Source organism: Xenopus laevis, chromosome 2S, assembly GCF_017654675.1.
Source record: "Xenopus laevis strain J_2021 chromosome 2S, Xenopus_laevis_v10.1, whole genome shotgun sequence".
Classification (NCBI taxonomy): domain Eukaryota; kingdom Metazoa; phylum Chordata; class Amphibia; order Anura; family Pipidae; genus Xenopus; species Xenopus laevis.
This window is the reverse complement of record NC_054374.1, coordinates 76503040-76526406: the sequence shown is the minus strand read 5'-3', so window position 1 is coordinate 76526406 and position 23367 is coordinate 76503040. Positions and strand designations below refer to the sequence as shown.

Here is a 23367-nt window from a genome sequence, read left to right as displayed (position 1 = left end):
GGCTACTATTATCACACAAGGAAATAAGAAGTAGTATTATTTCTGGTAAAGTATATGTGTGTGGGGGGTGGGGGACACATAACATAACACCTGTGTGTTCAGGCTTTACAGAAAAACATGAAGGAATCAATTGTTAAATCAATTACAGTAACAATTAATCAGGGAAATTTAATAATATTTTGTTGAAGAGGAAGTTGAGTTGGCTAGCATAAGTTTGAGCTATAATAAGGTTTAACGTGGGTGTAACTGTATTAAGGTTGATAAAAATCATTAGGTGTGGTTTGTAGAAAGGCCGGACACACAAGGAATTAAACATTCCCGAAAATGATTTACATACTGTATAATATTCACTCATGTCTGCACATTTGCATCAAAGCATTAATAAACGAGGCCCCTAATTTAAAGAGCTCTCTATTTTGCAGATGAGCAAAAGAGTCAGCAAATGAATGCTGTATAGCAAGGATGGCAGAGTAGGGCAATAAGCAACAGGGAAGCAGCAGAAAGCACCAATAACACCACAAAAATGTGTTAGTGCAGAATTCATGGCTAGATGTAATGCAGCTGAAAATCAATTCAAAATTCAGCAATTCAGAATTACATCTCTGCTGCTTTTTTTATACAGGTATGTGACCCATTATCCAGAATGCTCAGAACCTGAGGTTTTCTTTATAAGGTATCTTTCTGTAATTTGGATCTATACAAAGTCAAAAGTAAAGTGCCACACAACTCACTGTTTGAAGCCTCGGGTGCACGCTGTACTCCTCTCTGCACAGGTTCTCTACACATGGGTTAAACAATTGCAGCAGCACTCCAATATTTGATCAAAAAACTTTTTATTCGTGCAACAACCTGTAATTTGGATCTACATACCTTAAGGGCAGGACTCCACGTACGATTCCGGCGTTATCCGATGTGCTGTGCAAAAACGCAGGCGTCACGTCGAATGCGACGGAAATAAGGTAAGTAATGCTATTGTCAGATTGTGTCGCATCGCTGATGTGACGAGACACGACACTGTCGAATGCAGACCTTATTTCCGTCACATTCGACGTGACACCTGCGTTTTTGCGCAGCACATCGGATCACGCCGGAACCGTTCGTGGATATTTTGCAATTCACGTCAGAAGACGAAAGAGAGAGGAAGCAAAAACAGGTGCTGATCTCACAAGTACATTCAGTTTGCAAACTGTTTCCAAAGGAATGACATCAGCAGAAACACGTGGCACAGCAATGTTGTCATATGTATATACTGTATGTTAAGATATATTAAATACATAGGGGAAAAATATTTTGTTCTGTCCCTCAGAACTTGGGGAGGCTCATATTTATTTTCCTTTTTTCGTAGCTGTTATGTAATGACTGTTTCACAAGTCAGAGAATAACCAGATTATGTGAGGAAAGCTGAGATGTTGGCAGCATAGAGTGGAAGGCAATACAGTACTCCTTAACAAAAAAAGGGGTGGTGAGCTCAGTGAACTTTCTGCCCGCAGAGTTGGTAACAGTTCAATAAATACCTAAATAAAAATAAACACAAGAATAATAGGTGCTTTTCGTTATCTGTTTAGCAGTTAAGGGACTAAACTAATTAAGAGTAAACAAATCTGGGGATGACCACATCTATTATTAATGCTTCATTCATCCCTTACATTTTAAAGGCATAAGGGTTCATGTATCACTTACTAAAGGATTGCAAACTGCATGGCATACCATGTATCAATAATGTAGTTGGTTGTGGAACAAACCCAAGGCAGCAAGTTGACTGCAATACTCTTTATTGGGAGGTAGAGTTACACAACATGTTTCGCCCGCCCGAAACATGTTGTGTAACTCTACCTCCCAATAATGAGTATTGCAGTCAACTTGCTGCCTTGGGTTTGTTCCACAACCAACTACATTATTGATACATTGATTTGGGATATCGAACACAGGATAACCCGTGGAATTAAACCAACAAAGACTTTTGGTGAGCCGCACCCATTCCTTTATTTGCATGGCATACCATGTTTTAACCCAATGCTGGATAGGATATCTGGATAGCAAATTGGGACAAGTCTTGCTGCAGGGAAGCAGGAGGAACACTGGTGGGAAATGGTCTTTAAAGGGATACTGTCATGGGAAAACATGTTTTTTTTCAAAACACATCAGTAAATAGTGCTGCTCCAGCAGAATTCTGCATTAATATCAAACAGATATTTTAATATATTTATTTATGAAATCTTACATGTGGCTAGACATGTTGTTTTTTTCCCAGGTGCTGTCAGTCATGTGACTTGTTGTCTGATAAACTTCAGCCACTGTTTACTGGAGTGATCTCACCCCACCCTCTCCCCTGCAACCTATCAACAGAACAATGGGAATGTAACAGGATATTAGCAACTTGACACAAGATTACAGCACCCTGGAAGATATGAGGATAGCTCTCAATAGTAAAAACCCAAGTCCCACTGAGACTCATAAAGTAACACTAAACAGGAGAAATAATAACGTATCAGTTCCATTGTGAAGTGCTGGCTCTTTCTGAAAGCTCATGATCAGGCACAATGACCTGAGATGGCTGCCTACACACCAATATTACAGGTAAAAAAATACTTTTATTAGTTCAAGCATAACATTCTATATGATAGAGTGAATTATGTGTTTTGTAAACAGTGTAATTTAAAAATAAAAACTATGCCATAAAAAACATGACAGAATCCATTTACCTCAAGTGACACATCAGCAAGTGTCTATAGACTCAACATGTAAAGGGAGCCCTGTACATACCACCAGTTCAAGGCAGGAGTAGGGTACATGGCTTCCTTGTGGTTTCATTTTGTCTTGCACCATACACATCAAAGGAAAGACAGCTGGCAAACTGTGTGTACCATTTTCACTGGCGCAAGTCGGTGCCCATTTAGCGCTGCACCTAGCAATGGTAATTGAGCCCTGTGCTGGAGTATTTTTAACCAGTTTTTACAATTGTTAACCAGTTTTAAAATTGTTAATCTGCCATAGATTCAAGAATTGCGCTAGCTCTAAAAACATACATTGCTGACATGGCTGGTTTTGACCATATTGCCTAACGACAGGGCCGCCATCAGGGGGCACAGGGGGTAAGTGTACCGGGCCTGAAGGGGGGCCCCGGCTCTTTCGAAAAGTTCAGCGCTGCCGGGCCCTCCTTCAGGCCCGGGCCTTGACAGCGCCAAAGCCGTGCCACCCTTCCGAAGCCCCGAACAGCCGAAATGCGGAAGTGCCCGAAAAAGTCAAACAGCCGAAGTCCCGAAGCAGCAAAAAGACCAGAAGCGGCGAAAACACCCAAAGTCACGAAAACACCCGAAATTGAAGTCCTGAAGTGCCGAAAAGTCCCGAAGTCACAAAGCGGCAATGTATTATTTTAATACTCTATAGGCCCCTGCCACCAATGTTTTTTTAGAATATATTCTTTGGGGCGCCAATTTTTTTTAACTTGTAAGGGGGGCCCTGGCGGTAAGGTTTTTTTAAAAAATATTCTTTAGGGCCCTCATTTTTTTTTAACTTGTAAGGGGGGCCCTGGCACAAATGCTTTTTAAAAAAAAACTTTTATGGGGGGCCCTGGCACCAATATTTTTTTTTAACTTATAGGGGTGCCCTGGTCCCCAATAGCTTTTTATAACTTGTGTGTATGGAGGGTTCATTTTTTTAGCGCTGATGTCTGTGTGGTCTAGTAACTGTGATGTGGAGTGGGCAGGATCTGGGGCGGGGCTTGGGTTCCGGGTTGTCCAGGGGACCCGAAAATTTTGTTGTACGAGGCCCCGTGATTTCTAATGGTGGCCCTGTCTAACCATCTAGGTTACGTATGACACCTTGGGGGTTTGGGGGGTTGTTTGGATAGACCATATTTTTCTGTCCAGAGTAAATAAAATTCTGTCGACCAATGCCCCTATTTTGTAGGGTGGTTTTGGCCCTGGAAGATGCAGAAGTAAGAAAAGACACAGCTCTACCTCTCTCTTTAAATCTATTTCACGTGGGTGGACAAATTGCATAATATTCCCAAGAGTCAAATAACCATAGAGTTTGTCCTTGTATGGTTACCTAAACATATATTTGTGCACTTTTAAAATACATGTTTTACTGCTCACAAAGAGAGAATTTCAGTGCATACTTTTGCATTCTCATGATAAAATACACTCCTGTGGGCACTGATAACACAGAGTGGATGGAAGTGGATCAGCCTTTATGTCCAGCTTGATCATTGTTCATGAAGTTAAGTCACAATATAATTCAGGCTTAGGAAACTTAGTTGTCCTCGTTTGCCTTTGGATTTAAGTATTATTAGGGAGGAACTTACCCAGAAGATAAATGCTGCCCTTCAATTACTACTTTGCATTGCTGATTTTCTGGTTCATCAAGGTGCACACCCACTTGCAGTTCTGCCTTTTCGGGCAGCAATCCCATAGTGCACACTCCTCCTGTGCCAATTCTGCCTGATGGCAGAAGAACCTTGACCCTGCTCCCAATCTTCAGATCCAATGGGGAACGAGGAACAAACACACTTAAATTCTTAGAGTTTGTCCAGGCATAGGTTCTAGAAGGAGAGCCGTAAAGAGGGAGAAAATAATCTGTTAGTGTTTTCCTTACCCATGGAATCTATGTACAGTAGTTTCCTCCCAAATCATACCGATTTACATTCAGTATTAGACTTTAAATAGTGGTGGCATTATATTCTATAATGTGACACACCTATAGATCTCATTTTGTGCATTTTTGGATGTGTACTTTGTGTATTGTACAGTGTATTAGTACTGCAATACTTAAAAGGGTGGTTCACCTAAAAGTTAACTTTTAGTATGTTATAGAATGGCTAATTCTAAGTAACTTTTCATTTGGCCTTTGTTTTTTTATTTGTTTTTTTATAGTTTCTGAACAAATACCTATTTCTTCTGACTCAACTGGGGGTCATTAACCCCATCTAAAAAACAAATGCTCTTTAAGGCTACAAGTGTAATGTCATTTCTACTTCAGTCTCTCATTCAAATCAGTGCATGGTTGCTAGGTTAATTTCAACCCTAACAACCAGATTGCTGACATTTCAAACTGGAGAGCTGCTGAATAAAAAGCTAACTCAAACCCTCAGATAATAAAAAATGAAAACTTAAAATTAAGAAAGATAGGACAAACAGCAAAGAGATCTGAGTCATATTTTTTTCATTACTAAGAGGAACATTCAAAGGTTGAATTTCAAATTCATGTATGTTTTTTAAAACTCCACGAAACTCCCATAAATTCGACCAAGCTAAATTTATCATTAAAATCTAATTTTTCCAAATCGGACAAAACGAAAATTGAAATGACACGGAAATTTGAATCGAATTCGATCAAACTCGATTCGAGTTTTTCACCGAAAAAAACTTGAATGTCAGGAAGGTTGCAAACATCTCCAAATTGATCCCTGGACCTCTCCCTTTGACTTAAATGGAAATTCGGAAGCTTTTAGGTGGCGAATTTGAGTAAGATAAGTAAGATAAATCTTGAAAATCAAATTCAATTTTTTTAAATAATTTGAATTGAATTTGGATAACTCCCTCGTCGAATTTGACAGTTTTGACCAAAGAAAAAATTAAAATTCGAATTCGGATTTTCAATTTGATCCTTAATACATCTGCCCCTTAGTGTAAGCAGCTATTTCAGACATCTTTATTAATTGCCTCACATTTTTACATTTGATTTTGCAAGTAAAACCTGTTGGTGTGCCACTTGGGTGTTGCGCATTAAAGGAGAACTAAAGCGTAACTAAAGAAGTAGGCTAGAAATGTTGTACATAATGTTTTGGGCTTCTTTACCAGGTCAAGGCAACCACAGCCCTTTAGCAGTAAAAATCCGTGCCCCAGTAGCTCCCCATCTTCTTTTCTGCTGATTCACTGCACATGCTCTGTGCTGCTGTCACTTACTGAGCTTAGGGACCCACTCACAACATACAGTACACATAGAATATAAATGTCACAATATAAGGTTGATTAGTAAGTAATACAGATAATTACTACATGGCAGCACAGAAACCAGTGCAACTACAGTAGCATCAGAATTTAATAATCAGTCTTGTAGCATCAGCTTATATTACAGGTCTACCTCATTTTCATCTTGATAATTTGCAACAACCCCTAAGCTTAGCTTCTCAACAGCTGCTCAGAGCCCACTGAGCATGTGAGTGTCACAGACACTTTCCAAGATGGTGACCCACTGTGACAAGTTTGAAGTCCTGGATCATTGCTGCTATTGAGAAGCTGAAACTTTAGGCTGGTTCAATTAGTTCAGTATATAAAATATGGCATTTTTAGCCATATTCGTTTTTAGGGTTGAGTCTTCCTTTAAGATACAGTGCTGAAATTTATTATTTATCTGCTGCTCAGTGTCTTTTGGTACAGGTAACTAAACATATTAACATTTAGAACTGTTATTTGATACATTCAATGTTCAGTCATCACATGTGCAGGATTTTCGCCTGACTGCACCTGCATAGAGTAGAAAGGAAGGGATTTTATTTTACAGATGCACAACCATGTTCGCCTCACCATGGCCTCACCAGGCGACAGGTGACTTGCAAACTGTATTGCCCTGTCGAATATGGTGACAAGAAGACTTTGTAATGAATTTAGTTTGATGTTTAGGCATAGCCCTAATGGGTGGAACTTTGATATAGAACTCATTAGGCTATAGTGAGTTCTGATCTGCTGATAACTGGTGCCATTACTTTTATCTGCCAATTGAATCATTGGAAAGGTTCCAGGTTAAAATGGTTACAGTTTTTTAATTGCTCAAAAAAAATCTGAAATGTTTAATAATTAAACATGGGTCTTTTTTGTGTTACGGTTGCATTATCCAGCCAAAGAAAGCCCCTACAAATCAAGAGCATAGAAAATGAGCTCTGTGTCTTCCTTGGCAAATGCTAAACAATAATACTCATTGTGAGAGATTTTTGCTATAGTTGCCATGTCTCCTTGCCCTGAGAGGGCACAAATCCAATAAACTCAGAGTTTAGTTCCATAGAACTCCCTTACGCTGAGCTGCACATCTGTGCTGTGACTAAAGCTTAAAGCCCCATGCCTCAATCTCACTTAGTGATCAGACTGATATTCCACCTTCCCAAAAAAGTTATTTGGAACTTCTGACAGCATTCACTAGCAAAGCAGTAAACCTGTAAACCAGCTAGGGGTGATAAATTCCCTTTATGATAAAACCTTTAGGGATTATAGTAGCAGAGACAGGAGGTAGTAGCCTTTAGTGGATATTTTAAAAAGAAAAAGAGATTACACAAGGGAAAACTCCCATAGTGTATCACCAATGGTATAGCTGCAAGGTTTCAAAATTTGTTACCACTTAGCAGGGAATGTGAGTAATATGTATCAGGTAAGGCAGCCAAATTTGGGAGTTTTACTTTGAAAGCAGCTAGTAAGTTGCAGGTAAAACTTAGTCCCTTTGTAAAATGTATAATTAAGCAATTGAATTCTTAATGAATCAGATGAAAATTAAGCGTAGGACTGGCCAGATATGGGATGACTTTGACGTAGTTGGCCAGCTTAAATATATTGCAATATATGGACAAACAATCCCTGTGTTGTTTAAAGGGTAAGGCATTTTTTAGTAGCAGTATGCACAAAATGTCTCTGTCTTAAATATATTGATTATGGGTTGAGTGCACTCTTGTAGTTGACTCAGGTAAGGGATCACCACAGTGCTCCCCCTCCCGCCTATATACTCACAAGCACAATGTTGAGAGTTACTGTACCTGGGCAAAATTAGTACTTTTTTACAATTCAAATGCAGCTTAAAGAGGTGCTTTAAAAAAGACAAAAAAGACAGAAAAATTGCCACCAGTTGACACTGAAGGTGACAGTACCAATCAGCATATTGGGACTGAAAACCACCAGATCCAGGGCTGCAGCCATTTAATGTGTTTTTCAGCTGACTGAAATGCACTACATGTGTCAATAGCCACAGAAGAAAAAAGTAAAAATATATTTGAATCCCAACTGTACGGAATACTCAATTCCCATCCCATAGAGGAAAAACCCATTCCCTATATGCAAAGATAGGAAAAGATTTAAAGGAGAAGGAAAGGCTAAAATTAAGTAAGCTTTATCAGAAAGGTCTATATAAATACACCAGTAAACCCTCAAAGTAATGCTGCTCTGAGTCCTCTGTCAAAAGAAACACAGCATTTCTTTCCTTTAATTGTGTACACATGGGCTTCTGTATCAGACGTCCTGTTTTCAGCATAAACCTCCAGGGCAGGGCTTGAGCATGCTCAGTTTGTTCCTCTCCACCTCCCTCCTCCCATCCCTGCTGTAATCTGAGCTCAGAGCTGTAAGTGAGCAGGGAGAGACTCAGGCAGGAAGTGATGTCACACCAAGCTTATATGGCAGCCGCTATCCTAAACAAACAGAGACAGTGTCTAGAGCTGTTTACTCATGTATGGTAAAGTATGGTAAAGCATTCTGCAGATTACCTCCATCCTTGAGGGACCTAACAAATAGAATACATAGAATACAATAGAATACATAAGAAGGATGGAATACCTAACAGCATTAGCACATGGCTTTTAATTAGAATCTGAAGAGGATTGGTTTATGGGGAATATTTATTGCCACAAATAAGTATAACAGGCTCGGGGTACGAGGGCTTTTATACTGGTCTTATTGACCCAAAGTGGAAGGGAAGCAAGACAATGGGATTCCCATCTAGGGAGGAGAGCTGGAGCACTAAACGGTATCACATAATGTAACTACTGATGTTCAATTGATGTGTTGTAGAACTGATCCCATGTATATACTACATGCCATCCAAACTAACTTGTATTGTGCTGTTATGAAGATGCACCACTTATCTTTTAATGCAAATAAAAATACAGTTAAAAACATGAAAAAAGGAATTCTTTCTTTAAAGGGGTAGTTCACCATTCAGTTAACTTTTAGTATGTTATAGAACTGCCAATTTTAAGCAACTTTTCAATTGGTCTTTAAAATGTATTCTTAATCTTTTCATTTTTAATTATTTGCCGTTTTCTTCTGATTCTTTCCAGTCCTCAAATGGGGCTGCTGACCCCATCTAAAAACAAATGCTCTGTAAGGCTACAAATGTTCTATTATTGTTCTTTTTTTATTACTCATATTTCTATTCAGGTCCTCCCCTATTCATATATCAGTCTCTTATTCAAATCAGTGAATGGTTGCTAGGGTAATTTGTTTAAATAGCAATCTGCATAGCTGTTGCATAAAAGGCTAAATAACTCAAAAACCACAAATAATAAAAAATGAAAACCAATTGCAAGTTGTCTCACAATATCACACTTTACATCATACTAAAAGTTAACTCAACAACTGAACAATGGTAAATTGTGGATTCTAGTTTTGTCGGTTTTTATTTTATTAATCATTAAAATTGTATTTCAGTAAATCACTGAGTCAGTTTTTCTCCAGCAAAGATTCCAGTGCCCTTCTGCATTGTTTTAAGAGTACCAGCAGTACAGAGAATTGAAAATACTACATTCCATAGCAATTTAATGTTTAAATAACTTTAAAACATTATTTTTTTCCAAATTAATTTATACTGTAAAATTGGTCAGAATTAAATGTCTGTATTATGCATAAGCAAATGTATTTCATGTCTTTATTATGGATAGCAATTAGCGAAGTATAGTGTACTCAGCAGATAAGCAAATGTTTGATTTGTTACTATGGGTAACTCACACTGATGCAAACGTCCTCCTATATTAGCAAATAAGCAAGTTCGTTAATTTTTTTCCACTTTGCAAACTGCAGCACAGTTCTATATAAACATTTGCTTGCACTGCCTGGATGTAACTATCAACTTAAATTGATGCTCAAACAGCGCGCCCTAGTGGAAGAAAAGGGTAAGCAAAATCTGTGTCTGGGCACCAGTCATACTATGGTGAGAAAAAAAGTATTTTAATGTTTCTGCAAATGGAAGTTCTACAGGCAGAGTTTCTCTTTAATAATGAAACAGTGCATTGTACTTGATCCTAACGAAGCTAGCAAAATCCATATTGGTGGCAAAACAATCCTATTGAGTTTATTTAATGTTTAAATGTTTTTAGTAGCCTTACAGTATGGTGACTTCACCTCAAAACAAGGTGCTGACTGTACTAGTGTTTGCTTCCTTGACTAAAGCTAAAGTGCTCACCCTTGGGGGCTTATCAATATCTGGGCTGAAATATTGTCTTATCCTTACCGGTCACAATTCCTGTTTGTAGTTTATTTGTTACAGTGTGGTATGGACATGTGAAGTGGATAAGTTCTGATTCCATATGTTATCCCACTCAGTGGAACCCTTACCTTTATCCTTACTTTTTTTCTTATCCAATTTCTAATTGTACACTGTTATGTAAACCTTACCCTATTCTGTCTTGGTCTAGTTCAAACTATGTGACCTGATTGAATCCAGACCCCATGGACTATTTACAACCCACCCTAATTACTTTTATTATCTCTTCAAGTTATCTCTGTCTATCTGTAACATTCTAATTTATTGCCCATAAACCCTTTTTCAGTGATTTAACAGTGTATATAATGTGCCTTTCCAGCTTTCATTTGTATTTTGCCTGACAAAGGGGCCCGTGTGCTCCAAAAGCTTGCAATTATTACTTATCCAGTTAGCCAATCAAAGGTATCACCAAACTTTACATTTTCAGTATGGTGATCCAATTTCTGAAAAAAAAAACTTTATCCAGAAAACCCGAAATACCAAGCACCCATATAATATTTATCATACCTGTACTGAACATATTACATAATCTTCTGACTTTCTTTCACTAGGAGCACCTTACAGTCACACTCGGCACACATACTTGGTTACCAACTAAATATTTGCAAAACATTATTATCATAGAAACCTTGAAAAATGAGTACACAAATTCTTGTTAGTAACAACATTTCAACACAATGGCTTGCTGCGGGAAGTATCTTGACTTAAGCTTTTCTAGTTAACACATTAGTATGTTACATTTTTGCAATTTTTGCAATGAAATATTTACATCTAAGTTCAGTTGCAGTGTTAGTGCCTCTAGTATTATTTACACAGTAGAAGAAGTGGCGTAACTTGGTTTAAACTTTACATCTAACACGCTGGATAGCTTAATTGTCCAGACAAAAATCCTCACACACATTCTGTACTTGCACTGTCCTTTCCTTTGTCCACTAAGACCTGCAACCATATTAATAGCCGCTTTCTTTGGTCAGTTCTCCTTTGTTTGTCCTTATTTTGTTGGCACCCCACTGCATGCAGACATTAATGATCTTAATTGCCCTTTAGTCATAATCAGGCTCACAGAGAAATATTCTACCTACCTGACAAGGTTAGTACATGCGAACCTTGATCTGCATAAGCAGGAGGTAAGAGAGGAAAGCCCTTCTGAAGATCTTGTGCCATCTGTTGAAGGCTGAATTTCATGCTCACCTAATAATAAAATATAAATAGACCATTTAAATAAAGAAGAAGGAAAGGCTAAAATTAAGTAAGCTTTATCAGAAAGGTCTATATAAATACACCAGTAAACCCTCAAAGTAATGCTGCTCTGAGTCCCATGCCAAAAGAAAAACAGCATTTCTTTCCTTTTGTTGTGTATATATGGGCTTCTGTATCAGACTTCCTGTTTTCAGCATAAACCTACAGGGCTAGGGCTTGAGCATGCTCAGTTTGCTTCTCTCTCCCTCTCCTCCTCCCTTTTCCCTCCTCCCCTCCCTGTTGTAATTTGAGCCAGAGGTATGGGTGATAAGGGAGAGTCTCAGGAAGGAAGCACTATCACAATAAGCTAATATGGCAGCTGTTGTCCAAAACAAACAGAGAGAACTTCTAGAGCTGTTCACTTAGGTATGGTAAAGCATTCTGCAGAATAAATGTAGTGTTATAGCTTGCACTATTGTGGTTAATCAATTGGCAATAAACTGCTTCGGTAGCTTCCCTTCTCCTTTAAATAAGTTAAAACATAAATGAGACAACAGCAACAATTGTTCGACTCAGGCACTATATAACTAAGAGTAAACACCCAGACTATGTGATTAATATTTCCCAATTTAGTATATAACAGTACAACACTATAAATATTCAAAGAAGCCTTACACAGAATGTGACATAACCACAAACATTTTAATTAACCAATGAAATGAATATGTACAGTAAGTATCCAGATTCCATGGAAAATTCTACTCTGTATGCTACAATCGCTTTACAGACCTTATTTTCTTAGTATTCTCTGCAGAGCAAAATGTACTTACCTACTTCTTTACTTATTGCTTGTCTAACATCTTTCATGCATTTCATGTCTCCATTGGTAGCATCAGCAGGAACGTCCATCTTACTTTCTAGTCTTTGGGTGTCTTTTATTTTTATAATGCTGTTCTGCAACCGCAGTCATGAAAAAAGTTTTAAAAGGTCTCAGAAAATAGCAGCTAATGAAGGTGGCAAAAATATTAAATGAAACAGTTGAAAATGTTGGTGCCATAAGTATTATATTGTGTATAGGAGAAGAAAAGCTTTTTTTTAAAAAAATTAAAGTAAAAAGTAGTTTCGATGATTGCTGTTATATTTTGATAACGCTGTCTAGTATCTGCAAGTAGAACAGTCTGTACAACAGATCTCAAATACTTGTAAATTAAACTGCTAATGTCGCCACAATTCATATTAGGGTAATAGATGTTTGCAAATGTTACCAATGAATACATTGTAAAAGCCTTCACAGAATATATTTTCTTAGAATGTTTTTTCTAAGTAATGCAAATGACTGCTAAGAATTCAAGCATGATATTTTGGGGCAGGATTCATTTCAAGCGATCATAGAATGCATTCTCCTCTGCCCATCTTTATGGAGCAGATTTACTAAAGGGCGAAGTGACTAACAGGCGTAGGCGTAACTTTGCTAGCGAAAGAGACAGACGCTAGCGGTCATTCACACTCTATCGGAAGGCAAATTATCGATCTGTCGAATGGAAGTTACTCTGCAAATTCCCTGAACTGAACGTTACCTCTTTCGTCAGACTTGCCTTCGCCAGCTCAGACCAGGCAATGTGCATTGGAATGCATAGATCTTCCTCAACCTTCTGTTACTTACATCATACTTTTAGTGGAAAAAGTTTTTAAGTCGCAAAAAAAAGAGTGATAGCCTGCAAAAGTCCTTAAAATTTTTTTTTGGGTGACGGGGTTCCCCTGTACGTTTTCTAACATATGGCACATAAACTATACACTAGGCTCATGTGTAGGGCATTGTAACAACTTTATTTTCTTTTATTAAGGTTCCCTGACTTGTGTTATGTAATGTATTTGCTGCAACATATACATCCATTCAACTTTATATTTTCCTGCCGTATGCAAATTAGCCTGAGTGAAGACCTCTAAAGAAGTAGCACTAGGCATAATTGAACCTTGGCGCATCTTCGCTTTGATTGCCGAAGTAATGCTAGCGAAAATTCGCCAGCGTTTTGCGCCCTGGACGCAACTTTGCATTTTAGTAAATTAGCGTTGTCTGAGCAAATTTTTGCGATGGCTGCAAAGCCGTTGCTGGCGAATTTTCGCCTCTTAGTAAATTTACCCCTATATCTATTTATGTACACATATCTCTGGTCATTCTCTCCTAAAACAGCCAGCGCCCTTTTTACCCGTTTCTACTCCACCTTTTACAATGACTATGCCAAGCTCATAACCATATTGATCCAGCACACTGACTTCCTATTTTAATCATAATATCACAGCCATATTTTTGATGTTCACAATACTGCCCAGTTCCACCCCTTTACTCAAGCAATTACCCCAACACTCATACATATGTTATGTTATCCCACCTAGACTGCAACCAGTTACTACTAAGTCTAAACCAGGAGTGCCCATACTTTACTAATGCAGGGTCTATTTTTAGTGATGTTGTCCTATTATGATCTGCAAATTATCACTGTTGGCATTATGTTCTATGGAAAATGATATTGGTTTATAAGAGAATTTATATTACTATATTTAAAAAACAACTATTTCTTATGTAACCTTAGCAGAATAAATATCTGAATGAAAAGAATAAAACAGAAGGGTGATTTAGTCAAGCTGTTTGTTGACAGTGTCTTGAGCTCTACTGATCACCAACTAAAGGTCTACTGGTATATCCCGATCTACTTTTTGGACACCTCTGGTCTAAACTATTTATCCTGTCACAGGGAAATATGCACCAGTTAACAGAGCTCCTAAATCAGAATCCTGTAACAAAACCTTTTTTTTAATACAGCAAATAGATTTTTTTATATTTAATGTTGCAAGTTATATTCGTACTTTTTCAAGTGCCCTCAGTCTTGTGACTTGTGCTTTGATAAACTTTAGTCTTCCTTTAATACTGCACTGCTTCCCCCTCAGCAGCCAATCAACAGAACAATGGGTAGGTAACACAATATCAGCTCCTTCTGAAGGATTCAGCTGCCTGAACTGATAGGAGCCCTATCATCATCATTTATTTATATAGCGCTGTCAAGATACGCAGTGCTTTACTTTTTTATGCTGCTGCCACTGCTCTGCTTTAGGCTAAAAGCACAGTACATACAGTGAGAGGCAGAGGGTATTGACATCCCAAATGCATTAAGTATGATGAGAGACAGTAAAACTTTAGCCATAAATACATTATACACATTAAGAGGCTATTGGTCCAGTGTAATATAGTATTTAAAATCACACCATAAAAATAATGACAGCGTCCCTTTAACTCTGCTAATAGTTAAACTCCTGCTTTTACCTAAGAGAGGTATTTCTACAAACATGTGTCTCATATAGGCATGTCCTACTCTGCCTTAATTAAAGTCATCCCAGCTATATGCATTTATGCATCTCATTTTTGCACTCTTTGCACTTTTTTTTTTTTTTGCAAGCTATCATAAAAATCTCATTTTCCTACCAGTACATCAGTATACTGTATGTCTCTCTAATGTACTATAAATAACGGTGTTTATGTCCATAACCTGTACTTTCATTTTCACCTGAGAATATTATTTCAGTCCTTGCCGCCTGTTTTGTACTTATAAAACTGTGGGGCTCATTTTCCAACACTGGACAAACTTCCCATGGCAATTACCTATAGCAACCAATCAGTGGATAGCTTTTTAAAGCCAGCTGCAAGAAAAACCATGCAGCAATTTGATTGGTTGCCATAGGTTACTGCTCATGGGCAAATTTGCCCGGTGTTGATAAATTACCCCCCCAGTATGTTTGTTGTAGTCGCGTTACTCCTTTTTTGTTTAATAACAAACATAGTTGATAGTACCTGCACATTGATTTTGCTATTACCTGTACTTTTACAATATGTTGTTCTGCCATCAGCTCATGGTATTTTGTGTTCCACTCTTCCTTCTCCTTGCACAGCTCAGATTCAAGCTTTTCCATCTGTTCCTCAACCCTTTGGAGCCTCCTGATAGATGAGATGCTGATGTCCTGTAACCATCTCAATTCTGCTCTTAGCTCCTCTCTATGATCTCCTTCTATGATCAGAAGTCAAATTAACCTTTATGTTAATTTTGTCGAACTGAAAAATGGCTTAATTGTTGGGACCCATTACCCCCTGAAAATTTTTTTTCGTGGCCTAAGTTCATCCCACGCACTAAAATCACCTGGGACGAGCAAAGATCCACAGGTCACTCGCAGCGCAAAAAAAATCATAAGTAACTGGCAAGATGCAAAAAAAATATTTTTGGATTTTGTGTATGTCACATGTCATCCACAGGCCCCACCATCGGTAGCCACAGGCTTTGCTTCCTCTTTAGTTACTCCACTAGAACTGAATACTCTTCTGTGCTTTTCAGTGATTTGGCAGTTTTAACTCTGGTGTGATCATCCACAATTCTTGACCCTCTGATGCCCTGAGACAGCTTTCACTCCAGCAATTCAGCTCAAGCAGCTTTTTGCCACCTCTGGCAACTTGTGGGGTGCTGTCACCTGAGGTGAGTTTCTCAACTCGCCTCATTGGCGCAGCACTCCGATCATCCAGGCATTGACCAATTTTAGTGTATATTACAGACCATCTCCTACTTCAGAAATGTGCAGACTGAACTTCACTCTACCTCTGCCAAGTCTATTAAGTCTGATCACTGCAATTTGGCCATCCAATTTAGAGGGCACTCACACAAATTTCTAGCCGTGTGCCACATGTCATTTCATTTAACCCTCTATTAGACAATGCTAGTAACTAGATGTTTCAAGGATTTGGATTCTAAACAAGAATGCTAACTCTCTTGTGGTCAAGTAACGTAATGAGGTTATCTGAAATTACATGCTTGGATAAGAAAAAACAATTTTAATTTATAGATGAATTCATGCATTGAGGCACTTTTGATTTACAAAATGTATGCTGTCGCCTATAAATGAAATATTTTGCCCTGGTAGAAGGCATAACTTTTTCTAACTGAGCAGTTAAAACTTCTCTGGTCAACCAACAGACTTCTGCTATTTTTCTGTCATGATCCTATAAATACAATGGGATTAGTTCTGCTTAAAGAATATCATATTCAGGTCCACATTTGAACAGCACATATTCCTAGGGTTATTTTCTTTTCTGAGGTAACAGGCACAGAAGGTTTCTCAGGCTAGTAAATCATAGAAATAATTATCTCCTAATCAAATAAAAATAAGAAAGCACCAAAGTACCTTTTCTGGTATAGTGCTGTTAGAATAACAAAAACAAACCTTTAATTGCCTGCTATCTGTTTCTAGAATGGGGCAATCGTTGTCAATATTACTATATATCATTGATTGTCTTTAATTAAGTTTTATTCTGCAGAATGGGAGGTGGAGCTTCAGGCTTTATCTTCCTGTACTCATATTCCAAACCTGACAATATTTTATGGTTAGGGTACTGCAAATTATTATTTCCTTGGATAAATACCTGTATTCTGAGGGTTCTTGCTCAGAGATAGACCATTCCCATGTTTCTGTGTACTAGCTTCTTCCAGTTGACTCAGGGCAGATGTTATCTATAGAGTAGATGTTTGTGAATACATTGCAGCTTGTATATAAGGTATCTTCTTATGTACCACCGGGGAATAACTGGTGACATTCAATAAAGGAGATAGAAAGATAGATAGATAGATAGATAGATAGATAGATAGATAGATGATAGATAGATAGATAGATGATAGATAGATAGATAGATATAGATAGATACAGTAGATGATAGATGTATAGATAGATAGACAGACAGATAGATAGATAGATTAGTAGATATAATACACAGATCTTACTTTTTAAAGGGGGTTTGCATGGGAAATCTGAGTTTTATAGCTATAGTGATTTTGCCTAGTTTTAATATTTATTGAGTAGATGAGGAACAAATCCTGTACTACCTTTCTCATAGTGTCAGAAACTCCCTGGCAGGGCTGGTAATAGGGGTAGGCAGAGTAAGTATCTACCTAGGGTACAACGGGATGGGTGTACAAATTAGAGGAGGTTAATAAGTAAATTACAGGTGGAGAAATGATCATGTAAGTGACCAATGGCAGAGAGCGGTGGGGGGTAGGTAGCCAGCAATCAGCTGTGGAAGCATGAGGGGGTGCTTGCGAAATACTGCCAGCAGGATGGACAGGATGAGTATGAGCTGGGTCTACTATGAGCCCTAAACAATATGCAGCTAGACCATCATTCTGATGTACCTTCCCCAAAATGTAAAGGCGTCATCTGATTACCTCTTGGGTGAACTGCAGTACAAGCTGCTGGGATGTTTTATACCAAAACCTTGGGCTCTAGAAAGAAAAATAAAGAAATATGAATAGGAGGAAATGCAGTTTAAGAAAATATTATATAAGATATTTTTTTTTAAAATATATCTTCTGAACCAACTCAAGTACCAAGTATCATGAAATTATTAAATGTCTTAAAATACAATTGTAACATATGCAGTATTATTAGGCACTTTATTCTCCTTCTAAACAGGACAAGCCATCAATAGGTTAATTCATGAAGGAGACACTAATTTGTTGATAAAAAATATGTTGACAAAATTTGTGTTATTGCTATTTTTGAAACCAACTGACGAGTGAACACTGATAATCATCTTGGTTGTTGCCAGAAGCAATGTTTGACCTTTATAGTTATTTGTGTATAAGAAAAACAATGAACAATGAATAGTTTAGCACAGAGGCCAGCTATGCAAAAGGAATCCACGTGTTTTTCTCTCTAGTTTGTTGGCCGTATGGGTGTTATTCCAAGAAGATATTTTTAAAGAAGTAACTGTAGTTCAAGGAAACACTTGAATAATTTTATCCTTGCAGCTTATTAAAAAAAACAATGTTGTATATGCTGAACTGAAGCAATCAAGCTAGAGTAAAGCACAGTGCCAATATCTCAGGCCTGCTTAACTGCCTACATTGCAAAATGGTTTTCTTTTAAAGGAATGTGCAAGCCAAGTCTACTTGAACCTACATATATTTAAACCAATTTGTACATTGTTATCCTTTCAATAATAAGACAAAGAGATAAAAGCATCATGGCATTAGACCATACTAGCATATCTACATTGGATGCAGGAACTGTAGTGAACCAAGGGTGCTGTACTAAGACCTACCACAAGGAAGGTATTGCATATACTCAGTAGGAAAGGAGAACGAACCAAACAAGATTATTACATATGAACAGTAAATGAATAAACTATGTGCTTGTGAATGAGTTCATATATGTTACTTCTGTTCAATAAACAAAACAAAAGATTATTGTTCATTTATGGCAATGAAGAAACAGCAGCTAAAACTCAATGTACGGTAAGTATATAGTAGCTATGTTTTGGAGATCTGTTTTATACATAACTGCATGCAGATCTTTTAATGCATGGGTAGCTCAACATTTAAAAGTATTTAGGTCAATTCCCATGATATACACTGCGGTATATACAGTATATACCAGTTTATCAGGCAGACAACACCAGTCTAAAATCTGCCCTTTTATTAGCAGTCAGTGACAGACAGTGGTTTGAATGCCTGATTGGAGAATGAATTGTAGAGGGCCTGAACAGAATGAAAAGTAAAAAAAAATATATATATAGTAATAACAGTAAAAATGTAAGATTAGACTGAAGTTGTCTGTCATGACTTCTTTAAAGGACCAGTAACATCAAAAAAATTTTTTTAAAAATTCGTTAGTATACAACGAAAAAAACACACCAAGACGAATTAAACTTTAAATAGCAAAGCCTTTATTAAGAAATAACTTACTAAAATTCCACTTCCGCTCCTCTTCAGAAACGGCGACATGGCGACCATCTATTCTACGGCGTTTGATTTCTCCTCCCTTGCTGTTTCTCCTCCATGACAGCTGTTCTCTGACCCGATCTCCTTCTCTTCTTCATCCTCCGTCCTCCCAGGTGTCCAACAGCAGCAGTAGGAAGGCGATGTGGGTAGCCTCCCCAATGTCTCTACAAAAGGTGCAGTAGGGTAGAGGAGTGCAGACACGAGCGTGCAGCCTGCGGGGGAGCCGAGCTGAACCGGTACTTATACATCCGCTGAGTCCTGCGCCATGGAATCGCCGTGTATCTAGAGCCCAGCAGCAGCGGTATGGGGGTCGCCTTCCTAGGATCTCCATGGACGTGCAGCTTGTGGGGAAGCCGAGGCAGAACCCCTGCCTATACTTCCTGCGCTGCCAACTCCGGCCGGGCAAAAGGGCCAATGCAACTTTAGGAGTCCGACCACAGCTCCTATCTCCGCTTACCGACACCTCCGTTCACGCCCACGGCCGCTTTGAAATTAAATGAGCGGCGGCTTCATTATTTGTGACCTCTTCCCCTGACCCGTGTTTGTCCATTTGTGTGTCACGACCCCGTTTTGTTTCACTGATCGCTCTGCCATTCATTCGGGTTGCGGATCTGTAAGGAATAAATGAGCCCAGCCGACCCCAGCGAGTGGTTTATGTGCAGGGGGTCGGGTTAAACAGTCCCCGCTTACAATAACCTTTTTTTAATGATCAATAAACAATTTGCACGATTGTTAAACGGGCAGCAGCTGTCCATGAATGGGATCCGATGGGCGAGATGAATGGCAGAGCGATCAGTGAAACAAAACGGGGTCGTGACACACAAATGCCTTCCTACTGCTGCTGTTGGACACCTGGGAGGACGGAGGATGAAGAAGAGAAGGAGATCGGGTCAGAGAACAGCTGTCATGGAGGAGAAACAGCAAGGGAGGAGAAATCAAACGCCGTAGAATGGATGGTCGCCGTCTCGCCGTTTCTGAAGAGGAGCGGAAGTGGAATTTCAGTAAGTTATTTCTTAATAAAGGCTTTGCTATTTAAAGTTTAATTCGTCTTGGTGTGTTTTTTTCGTTGTATACTAACGAATTTTTTTTAAAATTTTTTTGATGTTACTGGTCCTTTAAGCAAATAGCATTTAAATTTAAGGCAGAACGGAAGGGAAATAATTCCATTAAACATATTAAAAAAATAAATGCCTTAAAATATCTACACACTGTAAAAAGTCAATACTAAGATGCACTTCCTTTAAAGGGATACTGTCATGGGAAAACATGTTTTTTCCAAAACGCATCAGTTAATAGTGCTGCTCCAGCAAATTATCTGCACTGAAATCCATTTTTCAAAACAAAACAGATTTTGTTATATTCAATTTTGAAATCTGACATGGGGCTAGACATATTGTCAATTTCCCAGCTGCCCCCAGTCATGTGACTTGTGCTCTGATAAACTTCAGTCACTCTTTACTGCTGTACTGCAAGTTGGAATGATATCACCCCCTTCCTCCCCCCCCCCCCAGCAGCCAAACAACAGAACAATGGGAAGGTAACAAGATAGCAGCTTCCTAACACAAGATAACAGCTCCCTGGAAGGTCTAAGAACAGCACTCAATAGTAAAAGCCAAGTCCCACTGAGACACATTCAGTTACATTAAGTAGGAGAAATAACAGTCTGCCAGAAAGTAATTCCATCCTAAAGTGCAGGCACAAGTCACATGACTGGGGCAGCTGGGAAACTGGCAAAATGTCTAGCCCAATGTCAGATTTCAAAATTGAATATAATAAAATCTGTTTGCTCTTTTGAGAAATGGATTTCAGTGCACAATTCTGCTGGAGCAGCACTATTAAATGATGTATTTTGGAAAAAACATGTTTTTCCATGACAGTATCCCTTTAAAGTTAAGGGTAAATGAAATTGTTGATCAAGGCCCTTCCTTCTAGGCCAATCCCATCACATTCTCTAGCATGTACCTAAACATTTACAGTAATTTAAAGAAGTGGGATAAAATATCACTGACCCATGCCAAATTGCAGATGTTGAAGATTTTGCAGAATGAATTTTTCACAGAGGTCAGGAGTTGTGTGACGTCCATACTGCCAAATCCTTCATTCCAAAGAACCAAATCAATAGAGTTCTGGAGGAAACATTTACCCTAGCACTGGCAGAAACAGACACAGGTTCCACATGTAGGCTTCTGAGACATAAAAAAAATGTATTAGACGTACAGGTATGGGATCTGTTATCCAGAACCAATTATCCGGAAAGATTTGAATTACAAGGCCATCTCCTATAGATTACATTTTAATCAAATAATTCACATTTTTAAAATGATTTTTAAAATGATTTCCTTTTTCTCTGTAATAATAAAACAGTACCTTGCACTTTATGGTAACTAAGCTGCATGAATCCCACTGGGTTCATTTAGGGCTTTACTTCTCAAAATCCAAATTTTTCTCATTATTTTAATAAAAAAAAGTCCGACCAAACTAGAATCCACAATTTATTATTAAAAAGCACAATTTACTCTGATCAGGGACGAACACAAAAAAATCTAGTTAAAATCCAAATCGTACGAGTTTTTTCACGATATGGCTCTAATTTTTCGTTTTTTTTCCCAAAAAGCCATCATTTTTCAAATTTTCCCCAAAAAAGTCCGAAATAGTTGGATTTTCCGGCTAATGTAGCGAAAATCCAAATCGTACGATTTTTTATGAGTTTTTTCCCGATATGGCCCTAATTTTTTTCGGCTTTTTTTCCCAAAAAGCCATAATTTTTCAGATTTTCCCCCAAAAAGTCAGAAATAGTTGGATTTTCAGGTTCATTCCAGCGCAGGACCACAGAAACTTTCAAATAGGATAGGGACCTCTTCTATTGACATATATACAATATCTGCAGGTTGAGATGCCGGATTTTCAAATTCAGACTTTTTCCATCCTTGGAGTATATTTAATCTCCAAAAATTTGAGTTTTTGGCATTCGGACTTTTATTAATAATAACCTCCTTAATGTTTAATATTTAGCAGATTTAAGGTATGTGGATTCAAATTATGGAAAGATATCTTATCCAGAAAGCCCCAGCCCCTAGGTCCAAATCATTCTGGGTAATAGGTCAAATATCTGTACAATAGAGGCACAGTTGCCTTGCTGTCAAATTATACAGTAAAGCATAGAACAAAATAAGAAGCAAATTAAGGACTTTAAGTGCTATCAAAAGCCTGTAGATCTACATAATGAAGCACTTACTGTAAATGAAACAATATAATATACTTAAAAGTAACAGCAGGTAAACTGAAGATCCAGTGTAAACTTTAGAACATACCAGTACAACATGGTCTCTAGTGTACGTACCTATTCTGCAGACATTTTCCTGTCTTCGCAATTTCTGAAAACAAATGCGACTCCTGCAGATGGTTAGAAAGCTGGTTAAACCTCTAGATCAAATGTGTCCTCTTGGTCATCTTAATAAGCTGCTTAAGGAGGCAAAACCGTTTAGTAGATTATGAATGTTCAGTTGATGTTAATCTTGTTGCATAGAATGTTGTAGAAAATGAAATATCTTCATGGCATAAATAAATTCAAAGTTTATCTTCTATACATCTTGCGTCTTACAATATAAAATGCTGAATTTCTTTGTTATGATTTTTGGGGGAAAATGGTTTAACGCTCACCCACTCCAGTTTTATAGAAAAGGACAAAATGATTGTTTTTGCTTAGATAAATCGCGAGAGTGCTTGAGAGATTACTATACACACACATTTGTCAGTTTATGCAAATTTTCCACCTACTGTTATTAGTGTTAATAAAATATGATGTATCTAATGACGCATCTTTGTATCATAAGGTTCTATTAATGAGGAATGTGATTTGTATAATTATAAAAAATAAACTGATCTTCTTTAAGAATGTATTTTGACCTACCTTCTAATTTTTCTGACACCGTTCCCAATTACTGCAATAAATATTTTAGAAGAAAAATATATTTGTATAGAAAAGACAGCATGACTCTGTACTGGCAGTGCCTATGCAGTATTTTTGTTGATAAGCTTCAGCTCTGTTGCTTTGTTTATCTTCTAGTAAAAACAGGTGTGCTTACATACAGGTATTAATCTCAATACCATTCTTTGGAGAAATTTGGAATGGAATTAATAG

At 37.9% G+C, this 23367-nt stretch overlaps 1 protein-coding gene across 1 annotated transcript in view; it reads right to left on the bottom strand.

Moving 5' to 3' along the window:
- LOC121400602 overlaps nucleotides 1–22657 on the bottom strand; it is a 28266-nt gene extending 5609 nt beyond the window's left edge. Inside the window, exons 1-8 of the mRNA XM_041584016.1 lie at nucleotides 22567–22657; nucleotides 21236–21412; nucleotides 17670–17726; nucleotides 16874–16961; nucleotides 15283–15473; nucleotides 12246–12369; nucleotides 11319–11427; nucleotides 4307–4543 (exon numbers count right to left, since the gene is read on the bottom strand). Of these exons, the coding sequence (XP_041439950.1) occupies nucleotides 4307–4543; nucleotides 11319–11427; nucleotides 12246–12369; nucleotides 15283–15473; nucleotides 16874–16961; nucleotides 17670–17726; nucleotides 21236–21310 (881 nt within the window). The 5' untranslated portion in view covers nucleotides 21311–21412; nucleotides 22567–22657. The remainder of the gene's footprint in view (nucleotides 1–4306; nucleotides 4544–11318; nucleotides 11428–12245; nucleotides 12370–15282; nucleotides 15474–16873; nucleotides 16962–17669; nucleotides 17727–21235; nucleotides 21413–22566) is intronic.
- Between the last annotated feature and the right edge of the window lie 710 nt (nucleotides 22658–23367).